The sequence below is a fragment of the Electrophorus electricus genome, chromosome 1 (assembly GCF_041902795.1).
Source record: "Electrophorus electricus isolate QZ-2024a chromosome 1, ASM4190279v1, whole genome shotgun sequence".
NCBI classification, from domain to species: Eukaryota; Metazoa; Chordata; class Actinopteri; order Gymnotiformes; family Gymnotidae; genus Electrophorus; species Electrophorus electricus.
Genome location: NC_137497.1, coordinates 6,062,776 through 6,076,225, shown reverse-complemented (window position 1 = coordinate 6,076,225; position 13,450 = coordinate 6,062,776). Strand labels below are relative to the sequence as shown.

General features: G+C 49.2%; 2 protein-coding genes across 3 annotated transcripts; one reads left to right on the top strand and one right to left on the bottom strand.

Moving 5' to 3' along the window:
• Positions 1-108: 108 nt before the first annotated feature.
• Positions 109-5,513, bottom strand: tchp (trichoplein, keratin filament binding). 2 transcript variants are annotated; one of them, XM_081710090.1, is made up of 13 exons: positions 5,322-5,513; positions 4,637-4,831; positions 4,325-4,535; positions 4,119-4,175; positions 3,650-3,718; positions 3,237-3,410; positions 3,015-3,127; positions 2,859-2,925; positions 2,599-2,771; positions 2,333-2,414; positions 2,031-2,216; positions 1,802-1,945; positions 109-694 (listed from the first exon to the last, which is right to left on the bottom strand). In XM_081710090.1, the coding sequence occupies exons 2-13, from the start codon at positions 4,825-4,827 to the stop codon at positions 662-664; spliced, it is 1,500 nt and encodes a 499-aa protein (XP_081566216.1). In that variant the 5' UTR covers positions 4,828-4,831; positions 5,322-5,513; the 3' UTR covers positions 109-661. The 2 variants fall into 2 exon arrangements, with proteins under 2 accessions (XP_081566216.1, XP_026882981.2); XM_027027180.3 differs by lacking the exon at positions 5,322-5,513 and adding an exon at positions 5,180-5,308.
• A 1,361-nt stretch (positions 5,514-6,874) lies between these two features.
• On the top strand, positions 6,875-12,951 carry gltpa (glycolipid transfer protein a). Its single transcript, XM_035526709.2, has 5 exons — positions 6,875-7,091; positions 9,701-9,759; positions 10,556-10,689; positions 11,127-11,277; positions 11,592-12,951. The coding sequence occupies exons 1-5, from the start codon at positions 6,989-6,991 to the stop codon at positions 11,772-11,774; spliced, it is 630 nt and encodes a 209-aa protein (XP_035382602.1). The 5' UTR covers positions 6,875-6,988; the 3' UTR covers positions 11,775-12,951.
• Positions 12,952-13,450: the final 499 nt, after the last annotated feature.

Here is a 13,450-nt window from a genome sequence, read left to right as displayed (position 1 = left end):
ATTCTGCAACCGGTTAGTTTCTGTCCTGCCATCCTGATGACAGTACATTCACATATTAGACTAACAGATTACATCACACTGTCATGAACTTAAACACAAACACGAACACAACTTTGGTAAAAGTATATTTAGGTTTATATCTGGTAACTAGCGTCAAAATCATATAAATACAAACAATTTGCACTCACTAAAAAGGAAACGATCAACACAGTTCTGGAATCTCTGCAATGCTGAGCTAAAAATGTCATCTTTAAAATGTGCAACAGTCAAATGCCTGTTTTTATTACAGAAGAAGAAAAGAGGTTAATCATCAGATGTGGTAGTCCACTGATTTTACAATCCAAGTGCATGCAACAGAACTCGGGCCGTGCCTGGAAAGGCGGGCAATTCCGGAGCACTGTGACTGGATCAGCTGTCTTCATACAATTCCTCCCCCCTTTTAGTATATAGCTGACCATAGATCAGCTCTGAGTTGCAGGGCAGCCCTGGAGCTGCAACACGTGCACACTTAGTCTCTGTTTCCAAAAAAAAACCCAGTTGTAAATAACATGGCATGGTGTGATTTATGTATATGCGTCAAAAATAGACCTGGCTCCAGGGCTCCGCGGCTGGGAGGCTCCAGGGCGGTGGGGTCGGGGGGCGTGGGGGCCACGGCATCTCCTCACGTCCAGGCCGACCAGGGTCTGCTGCGTATCTGCAATGTGGAGAAGCCCTGGGTCAAGAATGCAGAGTCATCTATAGCGATCTGGAAATGCCATCGTTGTAGACGCCATCCGGTGAGAAATACTTAAATCAACAATACCGAGTTGCCCTGAACTCTCCCTGTCAGCTGGCCAAAAAAAAAAACCAAAACACGACAGTTTTGTGCAGTCCAAAGTAAATTTTGCAACACACCAAATTACTGTTTCCTCTAAAATGAACTTTAAGGCGCTGTTCACTGGAGGTCCCGCTCACAAGCTCATTATGTTAGGCATCAGCCCCTGTGGTCTGGCCTGTTTTTTGCAGTACTATTTGAACTCATAGATTTCAAGAATTCTTAAAGACACAGGACTGGATAAATGGCTGTTGCCGCCATGACTCTGGAAGCTAGATATGCTCTCTAAAGGTGGGGCACTTGGGCCAGGCAAAGTCTGGCATGACTGGCACAACTTGTGAAGCGCAGTTCAGCCCGACCTTGAGCAAGAGGATCAAGGAAAAGCCAGAAGTCTGTCCTCTTTACACAGAGCTCATGGTGGAACTGGTTTATGAACAAGTTTGATGGATTTGCAACCAAAGGCGTTTAATTGCTTTTCTTTTTTAAAAATTTAAATGACACCTACTTTCATGTTGAATAAGCTTAACAAGGAAGTTAGGATTTGTGAGGTCCCAGTTGAGTGTTCCGACAGAACTGCACTCAGACTGAACTAGACTGTACAGTAACAAACCTTCTGCATCATTTCTACACACTTAGACTATAGGCAATGCCTGTCTAGTTTAGTCACTGGTGTTTATTTGCATGATGGGGCAAAATATACACCAAAACCTTTCCAAAATGGTCTAGGCACCCTCTCATGGCTGATAAGTACTGTGTGCAATTTGGTACAAAGGAAAGGTACTTGAAAACTTCTAGTTTACCTAGTGTAGGGTTTTTTTTATTTCAACCCCAGTTTAACCATGTTGTGACTCATTTTAAGGGTGTGTTCACACAGTGAAGCGGCTTCTGTTCAGCACGCTGTTCTATTCCCTGACTGGGTGTGTTCCCGCCGCCGGAAAACATCTAGACTGTCCCGCTCGGGTTCACTAACCGTGGTTGGAGACTCACCCTTTCCTGGTAGCCCCGCTGAGTCACTCTCTCAGTCTCCATTCGAAGCTCCTCCTCCTGAAGCCTAAGTTCCGCCCTACGCTCTGCCTCTTCCTGCTCTATCTTGTGTTGCTCCTCCCATTGCTCCCTGCGCTTCTGTTCTACCTGAAGGACAAAGAGCAAATGTGTTTTTGGAAAATACAAACACACACACACACACACACACACACACACACTCATGCGCATGTACCTGTGCGGTGATGTCCTGCATGCGTGCTGTGCGGCGTTGCTCCTCCCCCTCTCTCTGCTGCCGTCTCTCCTGCTCCTCCTCCTCCAGCTGCTGCAGGAGCTCCTCCCTCTTGCGCTCTGACTCCTCCCACGCCCGCCGGGTCTCCATCCTCTGCGCCTCCAACTGCTGCTGCCGCACCGATAACACCTGCGCGCACGTGCGCACGCACACACACACACACACACACACACACACACAGATGTTGGGTGCACACACGCGTGCGCAGACACACACACAGTGTGAGGAAGGTGAAGGTGATGTACCTCCTGCATAAGCTTCTCTCTGGCTCGCTTCTCCTTTTCCCACTGAGCCTCACGCTGATCCCACACTCGCTGGGCCTCCTCTCTGAGGACAGAACACACCCACACACACACACACACCCACACAAATGGCTTAACGAGGCACAGAACCTCACATTAACACAATTCTCTTCTTTTCTGACTTCCTGGCCAATAACGATTCATCAGTCATTCAGACGGAGTTGAGTTTGGGGGGGCGTGTCCCGGGACCTCTCTCCACCTGCCCTCACCGGTACAACAGGTCAAACTCTGCCTCCCTCTCCCTCTCCAGCGCCAGCTGCTCTTCCAGGACCTTCTTCATCCAGGCAGCGTCGGCCACGGCCCTCTCCCGGCGCGCGCTCTCCACCCGCTGGCCCTCGTCCTCGCCCTCCAGCAGCACCGCCAGGATCCTGCGGTCTGCCTCCTGGTGGACGGGAGAGGCACCGCAGCCAGTCAGGTTTCCGGGCTAACCAGTATGGAGTAGGGAGTGGGAGGTGGGGGAGTGGCTCACCAGCTCCTCCTGGACCTGCTGCGCTCTCCTCTTGAGCTGGGCCCGGTACTGACGGCACAGGAACCGCCTGCAGCGCAGAGAGACGGCACAAGCGGTCGGGTCACGTGCACCCACCTCACTGCGACCGCATCGCTGCGATCAGAAGGACGCCCTTACCCGAACTCCGCCTTCTCGCGCCGCTGCTCGGCTCTCCGTCTCTCCTCCTCCAGCCGCTCCACCTCCCAGCGCTGGGACAGCAGAGTCTCCTCCTCCAGCTGCAGTCGACGGCTCTACACACGCGCGCCCGCGTTAAAGCTTACACCCAACCCCCAGTACACAGGCACACAACCCCCACTCCGATCCAGTTTAAAACTTCCGGCGGTTCCCTCCCCACCTCACCTCCTCCTCCCGCAGCCGGAGCTCCTCCATCTGTTTCTGCAGGTCCTCCGCCCTCTCTTGCTCCGCCTCTCTCCTCCGCTGCTCCGCCTCCTCCATCCTGCGCAGCGCCTCCTGCCGGGTCTGCTCGTACTCGCTCTCCGAGCGCCTCCGCTCTTCTGCGGCTTGCTCCTCAGCCTGATACACGGAGAGAGGAGCGTCACGCGCACAGGAGCGCACAAACCCCCTCCCCACGACGGCTATGACCGCCTACGTGGATGACAGCAATAGTAATTCCTCACGAAAGCACCATGATGTTAGGAAAACCAGTATAACCCACAGCAGAAGTTAAACCAGTATAACTCACACCAGGGCTTCCATATCACTTCACCGGTCCATTTCTTAAAGACTGGCAGACACAGTGCCAGAACTCTTACCTGCTCTTTCTGCCTCTGTTGCACCTGCCACTGGCCCACAACGTGCTCCCTGTGCAGCTCTGACTCCACCTATGAGTGGAGCGAACGGAGGCGTGAGCCCGGGACAGCATGTCCAGGGTGGGGGGGGGGGTAGCCTTGTGCAACGCAGAGCTGCTATACCAACATGGGACGGCACTGGGGCCCAGCCCACCTTAGCACCGCCCCTCGCTTTAACACACCTATTTAAACCCAGTGGAGGTCGTGTTAGGGAGCAGGGGTGGAGGCAGAACGGAGACGCTAATGCGTGCAGGACGGGGGAGATTGGGATCGGGGGTGGCACACACTTTATAACGTAGCTTCTGCAACTGAGTGTATTTCTCGGACGCCAAACCACAGCCCTTAAGCCCGCCTGTCTAGTCTGTCCTGTCATAACCAAGTCATGGGTGGGCGTTGCTGCGCCTTTCAGCCCCGCCCCCTCCTCCTCTCTCACCTTGCGCAGTTCCGGACTATTCTTCTTCCAGTGCTCCTTCAGTAACTCCTGCGCGAGCTGCGAGTTAAACAAGCACAGACTTTAGGGAATGTCGGACATGCTGATGAAGATGCAGTAGACATCATTATCTTTGGACCTCCGGGACGTTGGTCGGATCTGTGCATCACTCTTTGGAACGTGTGTGTGTGTTTGTGTGAGAGAGGCACCTTCTTCCTGCGTTCCTCCCTGGCTGATTGCAGGCTCTCCGTCCTCTCCAGCTGCTGTCGGGCCAGGGTGCTCCGGCCCGGAGCGGTGGCGCGTAGCTCGGCCTCCATCTGGTCCCTCTCCTGCTGTAGCATGGCCCTCAGGCGCTCCCTGCGCGTCTCCAGGCTCCTGCGCTTCTCCTCCTGCAGCTGTGCACGTTGGTACGCCGACATGCTGGGGGGGGGGGGGGGGGGGGGGGGGGTTTACACAGGACGCTCACGGGGGCAAGTACCTTTTTTTTTTCTTTTTTTTTTAAACTAAGAAAGCTTTCTTACCTCTGCCGGTAAGACTCCCGAGAGCTCCAGTGCGCTTGCTTGCTGCTGCGGACGCTCTGCTCTTTAAAATACCGCGCGTGCACCTCCCACTGCTGCCGCCACCGCGCCTCCTGCTCGCGCTGCCGCGCTATCTGCAGCTCCAACGTCCGCGCGCGACTCGGCCAGCGAGCCGAAAGTGTCGGTAAAGCCATCGACCTGCGGGTGCGCGACTGAGTTAGCCCCACTGAAGAGTGACCGCAGCTGGCCAAGCAGCGAGCGAACCTAACGCGCCGTCGACATCACGGTGACCGAACGCTGACCAAGAAGACGACACGCTCAAAACGGTTCAGACGTCTTAAACGAATTCCCTTGCAGTCCGTTAGCTACTAGCAGTGCGTGAGCCCAGCTGGGCTAGCTAGCTTAGCTGCGGCGAGCCAGCCTGCCTCACCAGAAACTGCACCGCCGTTAACGTTAGCTGAGAAACGCGCCAGGCAGCTAACGCTAGCTTGCTAATAAGTCAGCGTTTCAGCAAGCAAATGTTTTCCACAGCACCGCGTTTCTTACCGAAGCTTGGCAGTGCTGGCGAATTTGTTTGCTTCAAAGCTGGTCGTTCAAAATCGGAGATTCAGGCTAACAGACCAGCTACAATCAAAGTGAAAAAAAAAACAAACCAACCCAACATCAACTTCCTGTTTCTCTTGGTTACCTTTGAATGTCCTGGTTACCCTACAGCATGCGGCGAAGTTCAAACGTCGAAGGCGTTTCCGTCGTGCTCGCCGCTTCCGTTTGAGGTAAGCGGTATCGCAGACGAAAACGACGTGCTGATAAAAACACGATGCCCATAAAATGGTCATAAAATGAGTTTCTATTAGACATAAATTATTGTACAGAAGCATTCTTTTGTGTAGCCTGTGTCAGCTCCGGTTGTTTAGTCCCCCCCCCCCCAAGTGTTTACACACACTCCAGAAACAACGGCTCAGCACTCTAACCACAAATTGAACAAAACAGAGCTAGCTACTTTGTCAAACCAAAAATCTCTTGCAAATGAAACAACACTCTGAGCTGATTCCTTCCACCAGAACAATACAATTACGCTTATTTTTTACAGAGCACCGAGTACACCCTGTTGTGATAAATTCAACGCACTACCATCAGAAGTGTTCATGTATGTTTTAGCTTCATATGGCCATGTTATATATTCAAATGCATACAAAGTGTGAAAATCATTTCCCCTTTTCTCATTTTGGTGAAGTGTAGGGTTGTTTTTATTTATTTTTATTATCATAGGGACCAAGTTGTGCATGGTGACATATGACCCCTCGCTGACCAATAACAGCACACTTGTTTACATGTTGCCCACGGACACTGACGATGGCAGGATTGCCTTCCGCCTGGTTTCCTGCAGGTTGAACTCTGCCTCATCAGTGAAGATGTATTCACAGGGAACAGCACTGACATCAAGTTCAAACACACTCTGAATTAGAGAATGACTATATTGGGCAAAAGGCCAACATACAGAACACTGAGGTAGATAGTGACATGTCTACACAGAGTCCTAAGAGGATTCTCTGCTCACACGCACATATCGGTATCATTGCTCCTTCGCTTGGTCAGAGTTGCGCTCAAACGGAACCTGATATACTGGTTTCATCCTAAGATGGTGTCGATTCAAGACAGGGTCGATGGCGGACAGGCCGACCTGGCCAGTGTTTGGGAAATGGACATTGCCTTCCAGGACCTTGGCTCTGATTTTCTTCATGTTGAGGGAATTATTTTCAAAAACCATGTTGGCCGCGTTGGTCTCTTGTTACATTAACATGGCAATAACGGAATATATATTTAGACCTGCGGCTATATTACATAGTACAGTGGCACAGAAATATAAAGAATGAGAAGTGGAGAATGGAAAGGATGAAAGGGAGTTTAGGGAGATACTGGAGAAAACAGACGTTTTATATAATTTCTAACCCATTTAGGAATTACAACATTCTATAAACTCCACATGTGTGCACCATGTGTTTAAAGTTGGAAGGAGTAACAGAAGAGAAAAAACAATTTTGGGGACTTCGACCAAACAGTAGGAAAAATGCAAAAGTATTGCAGACATGTAGGTTTATATAGCCCCTGGAACCTTCTTTACATAGACGGCAAAACGCAGACTCCACCTCCTTTAATCTGATTGGTGCGTCTGCCTCCACCTGTTGAATAAAGGCCGCGGAGCGTAACGCAGGTTACGGCTTCCTCGCGCGGAGCAGGCGGTCGCGCGGGCTCGTGAGCCGAGCAGCCGCCGTCCGAGTTCCGGGTGTTGGCGTCATTTCTGCTGTCGTAGCTCCTTTCTTTCCCACTCCCCCCCCCCCGCCCCCCAGCGCAGTAATGGCTCTGCTTCTGGACCACCAGTTCAAGCAGCTCCCGGCCGACAGGCAGGTGGAAACGCGCTCGTTCCTGGAAGCCGTGTCGCACCTTCCGCCTTTCTTCGGTGAGTCTCTCGGTCGATGTGTGCCCGAGATTCGCTCGCGGTGGCCGCGAGGCGCGGCGCTACCCTGAGGTTTGCAAGCAGACTTGCCTCTGTGTGTGTGTGTGTGTGTGTGTGTGTGTGTGTGTGTGTGTAAGAGAGTTAACACGTTTAGTTCTACTTCCGCACTGTTTGGAGGTGTATCAATTACTGCCTTATCCCTTTACGATTGCATTTTTATGGCGTTAAATAACCATAAGCCCTTCGGTAAGGCAGGGAAATGTTTCCTGTAACGTAGGCTATACACTTATTTATTGAATCAGGAAATTGTTGTAGTTATTAATTATTATTATTATTATTATTATAGTAGTAATAAAGGTGTTATTGCAAAACTAAAATGTAGAAATATGCCTACTGGATAAAATAGTTTTATTTAATTTTTCATGTGATTTTTAAGTGATTGCAACTGATTTCTTTTATACAGGAGTCTGAATGGGCTGGATGTAATGTTATGTAGAATTTGAGAGTAGTGAGAGCTTGCATTACTGTCTATATGTTGCTACATTACATCACTCTACCTGTCCTCAAATATCAGTGATCACTTACATATTGAGTTGCCTGTCTGTATGCTCTGATTGCCATATAGGTCAAGGGACGGGTGTCTTGATGCTTTTCTATTGGCCAACTAGACTTTAACAACTAGGACATCTCACTTTGGTCCCTTAATTTGCGATCCCCCGTGATCCCAGACACTCCCCCCTCCCAAGCTTTTACGCTCCGATCCGTTCACTGTAGAACGCAGCCGCACTTCTGTATCCGAGGCGTCCCGGGCCCTGTAGCTCGCCTGGCTGATGGCCAGAGCTATGGGATTTTCCACTCCTGATTACAGACCTTTAGGTGATCCACGCAAGGCCACTGGATATCTGTCAAAAAGCAAGTTGGCAGGCCTTGGCCATTCTTCCCCACCAAGCATGGTCTTTTTTTGGATCAGATTTCTCTGCAGCTTGGCCATACAAATCCCCTGCACCTCCCCATTGTGCATGCATAATTTAAAATGCCCCCCTCGATGCGAAGTTAAGAAAATCGATCGGGCCGGTGTCGCGTGTCCCCGGCCCATTCACGGCCGGGACGGGACATCGGGCCAGGCCTTTGTTGGGAGGTCTGCTCTGTTCATTGATATGAAAAACAGGCCCTAATGAAGCTGCCACCTGAACCGGCACTGTCCCCTGCCCTTACTGTGCCACTGGCACAACCCTGACCAGATGCCAGCGATCACCACCCCACCACCGTTACTGTGCCAGTGTCATGGCCCAGACCAGCCCCCTGTCCGCCCCAGTCCTTATACAACACTGGCCTTGACAGAGCTGATATTGTTCAGACCTAATCACTCACCGGCAAGACAGACATCCACCTTAAGTTGGCGTTATCTTGTACTGTTACGGCTGGTCTGACACGCCTGTTATCTCTTGAGGGTTATGCCTTTGCTGTTGGCATCCAGCTTGTTTACACACTCCTGGTCCACACCCGGTTCACGCCTCCGGTGTGCAGGAGTAGACAGAGCACTAAAGTGGTTCTGTATACTGATGCTTCTGAGCAAGCACTGAAAGACACACTCTCTCTCTCTCTCTCTCACACACCAACATACACACCCACACAACAAGACAGACGGGTTACTGTGTGTGCCCCTAGTGCACTGTGGGGGTTGGTAGAAGGGGTTAGATTGTGTGTGTTTTGTTTGTTTGTTTTGTTTGTTTGTTTGTTAACCAGCCTGTGACAAAAAAAATCACTGTTCTTAACAAACAGCACAAAGAAGCAAATAACAGCTGCTTTGTTTGCTTGTTTGAACAGAGATCCCCTCCCATTTAGTGTCTGGATGAACTGTATATACAATTATCCTCATAGTAATGCAAATGAAAATGCAAGATTCCTGTTGATTACATTGCACAAGTGCTCATTTAATAAATTCAGGGTTGCTGAACTGCAGCCAAACGTTGCTAGGTAGAATCTGCCTTCGACTCAGCCGTATTCAAAGGAATTAACAGCTTGTGGCCGGTCCAGTGAGCACAGCTCTGGATGTTCACAGTTCTGCAACCAAGCATAGTTTTAAAAGTAGCCCTACGAATGGTCTGCATGCACAGTGCTTTACAACATACTAAATTGTAACACAGCTTAAAAAAAAGTGACTTTGTTCTTTAATCATAATCATACAGTCTTAATGCACGTTGTCAGCGCAAGCAGCGCCGCGGAGCAGGAGTGCGTTGTGCGTGCTGCGCGCCGGTGGGAGACACTGAAAAATAAATGAGTCGCCTGCGTGCTTTCGGAAATCCATCATCCTCTTCAAATGTGGTTAATTATTCAGTCTGCCCGCTCTTCCGTCCTTCTGTAACATGCCCAGTGTCAAAGGTCAGCGTGAGTTGTCAAAAAATAAAAAAAACAAAACCCAATCTGAAAGGTGACTGCCATGAAGATAAATCTATTTTCCTATGTGAAGAGTGCATCTTGTGAATAGAAGATAAAACAGGACCACAGGCTGAGGAGCAGAGCACCGCGAGGTTCCTACCAAGGTTCAAGCGCCTGTTTGCAGGTTTGAAAAGGCTTTCACGTGTGTAGTCACGCTCTTTTCTTTTCTCCAGACTGCCTTGGTTCCACGGTTTTCGCACCTATTAGATCGGACGTCGCTGGCAACATAACGGTAAGTGCAGCATGAATTTGAGTGCTGGCAAGTTCTCGCAAAATGGTACAGGTTCCTGAGCCCAGACTGCTGGAACCCCAGAGCCAGTCTGGAAATCGTATACCCCTGCCTGGCCAGCCCTGAGGACAGGCTTCTGAGATGACCGCACACCAGCCAACTGTTGTATTGTTATTCCTCTGCTTGGCAGGACATAAGAATACAATTAATTGTTTAAAATAAACACAATCTACACAATCTATTCAAATGTAAATTATTTTATCAGCACATTTGCTCATTTGAATTTAAATGTATGATTTGATCTTACATTTACATTCAACAAGCAAACACCTAGATGGGGACTTGGAGGTAGATGGGGAGTCATTCTGTTCTATTTTTGTGTACTGTTTTACTATTTTACTATCAGAGTAATATTCTGTTTTCCATCATGAAATTTCTTTAGTTATTAAACCTTCACAGTTTCTAAATGATATTTACAGTTGCCGGTCTGTCCATGGGTTGATTCCTGTCTATGATTTATGTGTGTGAATTTTTTTAGAGTACTGGGCACATCTTAACTCAGTGCTGTTACTGAAATAACATCAATTGCAGCAATCTGATGGCTTTTAAAAGGCCACCAACAAGCACCCCCTGCCCACCCAGACAGGGCGGATTACCCATCCAACAAAGTTGTTCTGGCGCTGGGGCCGCACTCCTCCAGTTTCTCAGCATGCCAAGACCTGGTAATTAGGGTCTGGCTTTGTGGCTCTGGTGCGTCGAGACTCAACCCCGCTCCTGCACGCTCGTCCTCCGCTCACAGAAAATCAAGGCAGTGTACGACAGCAACCCGGGACGCTACAGGACCCTGCAGCAGCTGCTGGAGGCGGAGAAGGAGCAGCACAGTGCCGAGTGGCCACGCGTGGGAGCCACGCTTGCCCTCATGTGGCTCAAGAGGTGAGGGCGCCACCCCGGTGGCCGTTACTGCTCGTGGGCGAGATCGTAATGGTGCGCTGGTCCTTAGCAAAGTCGCGGAACTATAATTCACAGGTGTCGGTACATCCACCACCTGTTTACATTCACCACCTCTTATCCAGAGTGACTTGTGTATTGAACATTACGAACCCTTGGTGGATGAGACTAGACGCTCGTGGTCTACCCCACTCATCACTCTGACTATAGAAACAGCTAACAAACATTTAACAGAAAGCCATTTCTGCTAAAGTGGGTGCTAAGTGCACAGCTATGAGTGCAATGGGACGCAGTCCGAAGCTTTCTGTCGGGAAGCAGTTCCCTGAATACAGCCTGAGTGCGTCCCGGCGCCAGATGGTGCCGTGGTCAGACTGAGTCTGAGCTTGCCGTGCTGTGTGCTGTAATCCTTTTTCTTGTGTCAGGGGTCTGCGCTTCATCCAGGTCCTCCTGCAGAGCTTAGTCGATGGGGAGAGGGATGAGAGTCACCCCAACCTCATCAGGGTCAACGTCACCAAGGCCTACGAGATCGCCCTCAGGAAATACCATGGCTGGCTGGTGCAGAACCTTTTCAAAGTAAGAGCACGCCGGGCCGCCATAGATGTGGCGGGTGCTTTATTCATTCAGACGGGTTGTGTTGCAACCCCGGCATGCGTTTCCTGAATTCGTTGGACCTGACGATATTAATAAACGGAGCAGGAGCACGTGGACTGCTGATTTCTGCTGTCGTACACACACAGCTGAGTGCAGTCCAGATATTTCAAATTGTACGTTGTGCACAAAAAAATGTGTATGAAGAATAAGAAAATAGATATGGAAAATTAATATATGTAAACATGTCCTTCAATAAAAAACTTCCCTCTTAAGCTGTGCTGTTTTCCTTCCACTAGGCAGCGCTGTACGCGGCTCCCTACAAGACGGACTTCCTCAAAGCTCTCTCCAAAGGGCGGGAAGTCAAAGAGGAGGAGTGCCTCGAGAAAGTGCGGCAGTTCCTGGTCAACTTCACGGCCACCATAGATGCCATCTACGAGATGTACACCAAGATGAACGCAGAGCTGGAATACAAAGCCTAATCCCGCTCCCTTGCCCGCTCGCCGACTCACCGACCCCCTCTCACCAGACAAGAATGCGCCCTTATCGGACAATTCTGGCCTTCTATTGGGCCGAACTGTCTTTCCCACTGGACCAATTGGCGCCCGGGGTTTTTTTTTTTGCCCTGCTCTCCTGTCGTGGTTGATGTGGAGATGACAGACGACAGAGGGAGGACTCTGAGCTGAACCTGGGTTAGCAATAGGTGTAGGGTTGGGAGTGTTTGGAGCAGTAACCCCTGGAGTGTGTGAGAAGGTATGCTCATACTTTCCTTGAACAAACAGCAATAAATAGAAATCCAGTGGCAACACACTATACCAGTATGTGTCACCAAACTGCCCCTGACCAGATTTATGCAGTACATTGTAAAAAATAAATGTAATTTGTCTAGACCCACAAGAAAACTGAATAAACAGGAATTAATTGCTTCATATTTATCAGTTTGACATTTTATGTTCATATGTGAAATTATAGCTTGTTTAAACTGTACTCATGAAAACACTGGGATTTGTAAAATTCTTCCAATAGATCTTGGCACATACTATGATCCCAGCATCACCTCAGCGGTCCCGTTTCATTTAAATGGTTTTTTTGGGGGGGGTTTAAATTCAGCAACAAAGGAAGCTCTGGTAAGGTCAATCTCAGTGGCAGCGTTGGAGTGAGTTGCGAGTCCAAGTAATTTATTCCATGCTAGTGTTTTTAATACCCTTCCCCGACACACACACCCACACACCGCTTTTCTTAATTTGCTTACACTAGCTCTTGGCCATATATCTCTGTACTAGACAACTGTGTAGGATTTAAAGTTTGTGGTGTCAAGTGAACCAAAGCATAAATTCACTAACTGTTATTATTTAATTGATTTGATGTTATTGATCAGGTACCCTGGTATCTTTCTTGTTGTTTATGTGTCTTCTAATAAGTTTGGGTGTGTCTAATTTCCTCTCTGTCACTGAAATGAAAACATTAGGAGAGTAAAGGGTTTGTTTTGTTAATTGCACTAGTGCTATTATATTTAAATTTAGTTTGTGTGTAATGTAGTGTGTGTAATGACAACGAACATCAAAAGATCTAGATTTTCCCTTTTAAAATTATTCATAAATGTTTTGACAATAAAGCTACACTTGTGTTTTTGCATGCTTCCTCGTGCATGCCAAAATTCCCAGTGTTTGTGTGTGTTTGTGTGTGGTAAGCAAAAGGAGGGGGTCAGAGAATTGGGGAGAACCACAGCCACAATCCAGGCTGAAAAATCCAAGATTCAGGAGTACGTCAGGAAGATGATGCCAAGCGCTGGAGTGCTTAGTGAACACCTCAGACAGCAGAAACGCGAGGAGGTTGGGAATGAGGAGGAACTGGAACCATCAGTGGGGGAAAAACCCCTGCACGTTATGTACCGCCGGTAGATAGTAGCAGTGGCTGATATGGAGAAATCCTGATGGCTGGAAAAGGCTGGCGTGACTAATTATAGCACTACTCATGGTAGCACAGGAACAAGCTCTGAACATGAGATCAATAGAGGCTGAGATCTACCACACCAACCAGGACCCCAGATGCAGGCTGTGCAAAGATGCCCCTGAGACAATCCAGCACATAACAGCGGGATACAGGATGCTAGCAGGCAGGGTGCACATGGAATACCATAACCAACCAGCTGGTATGG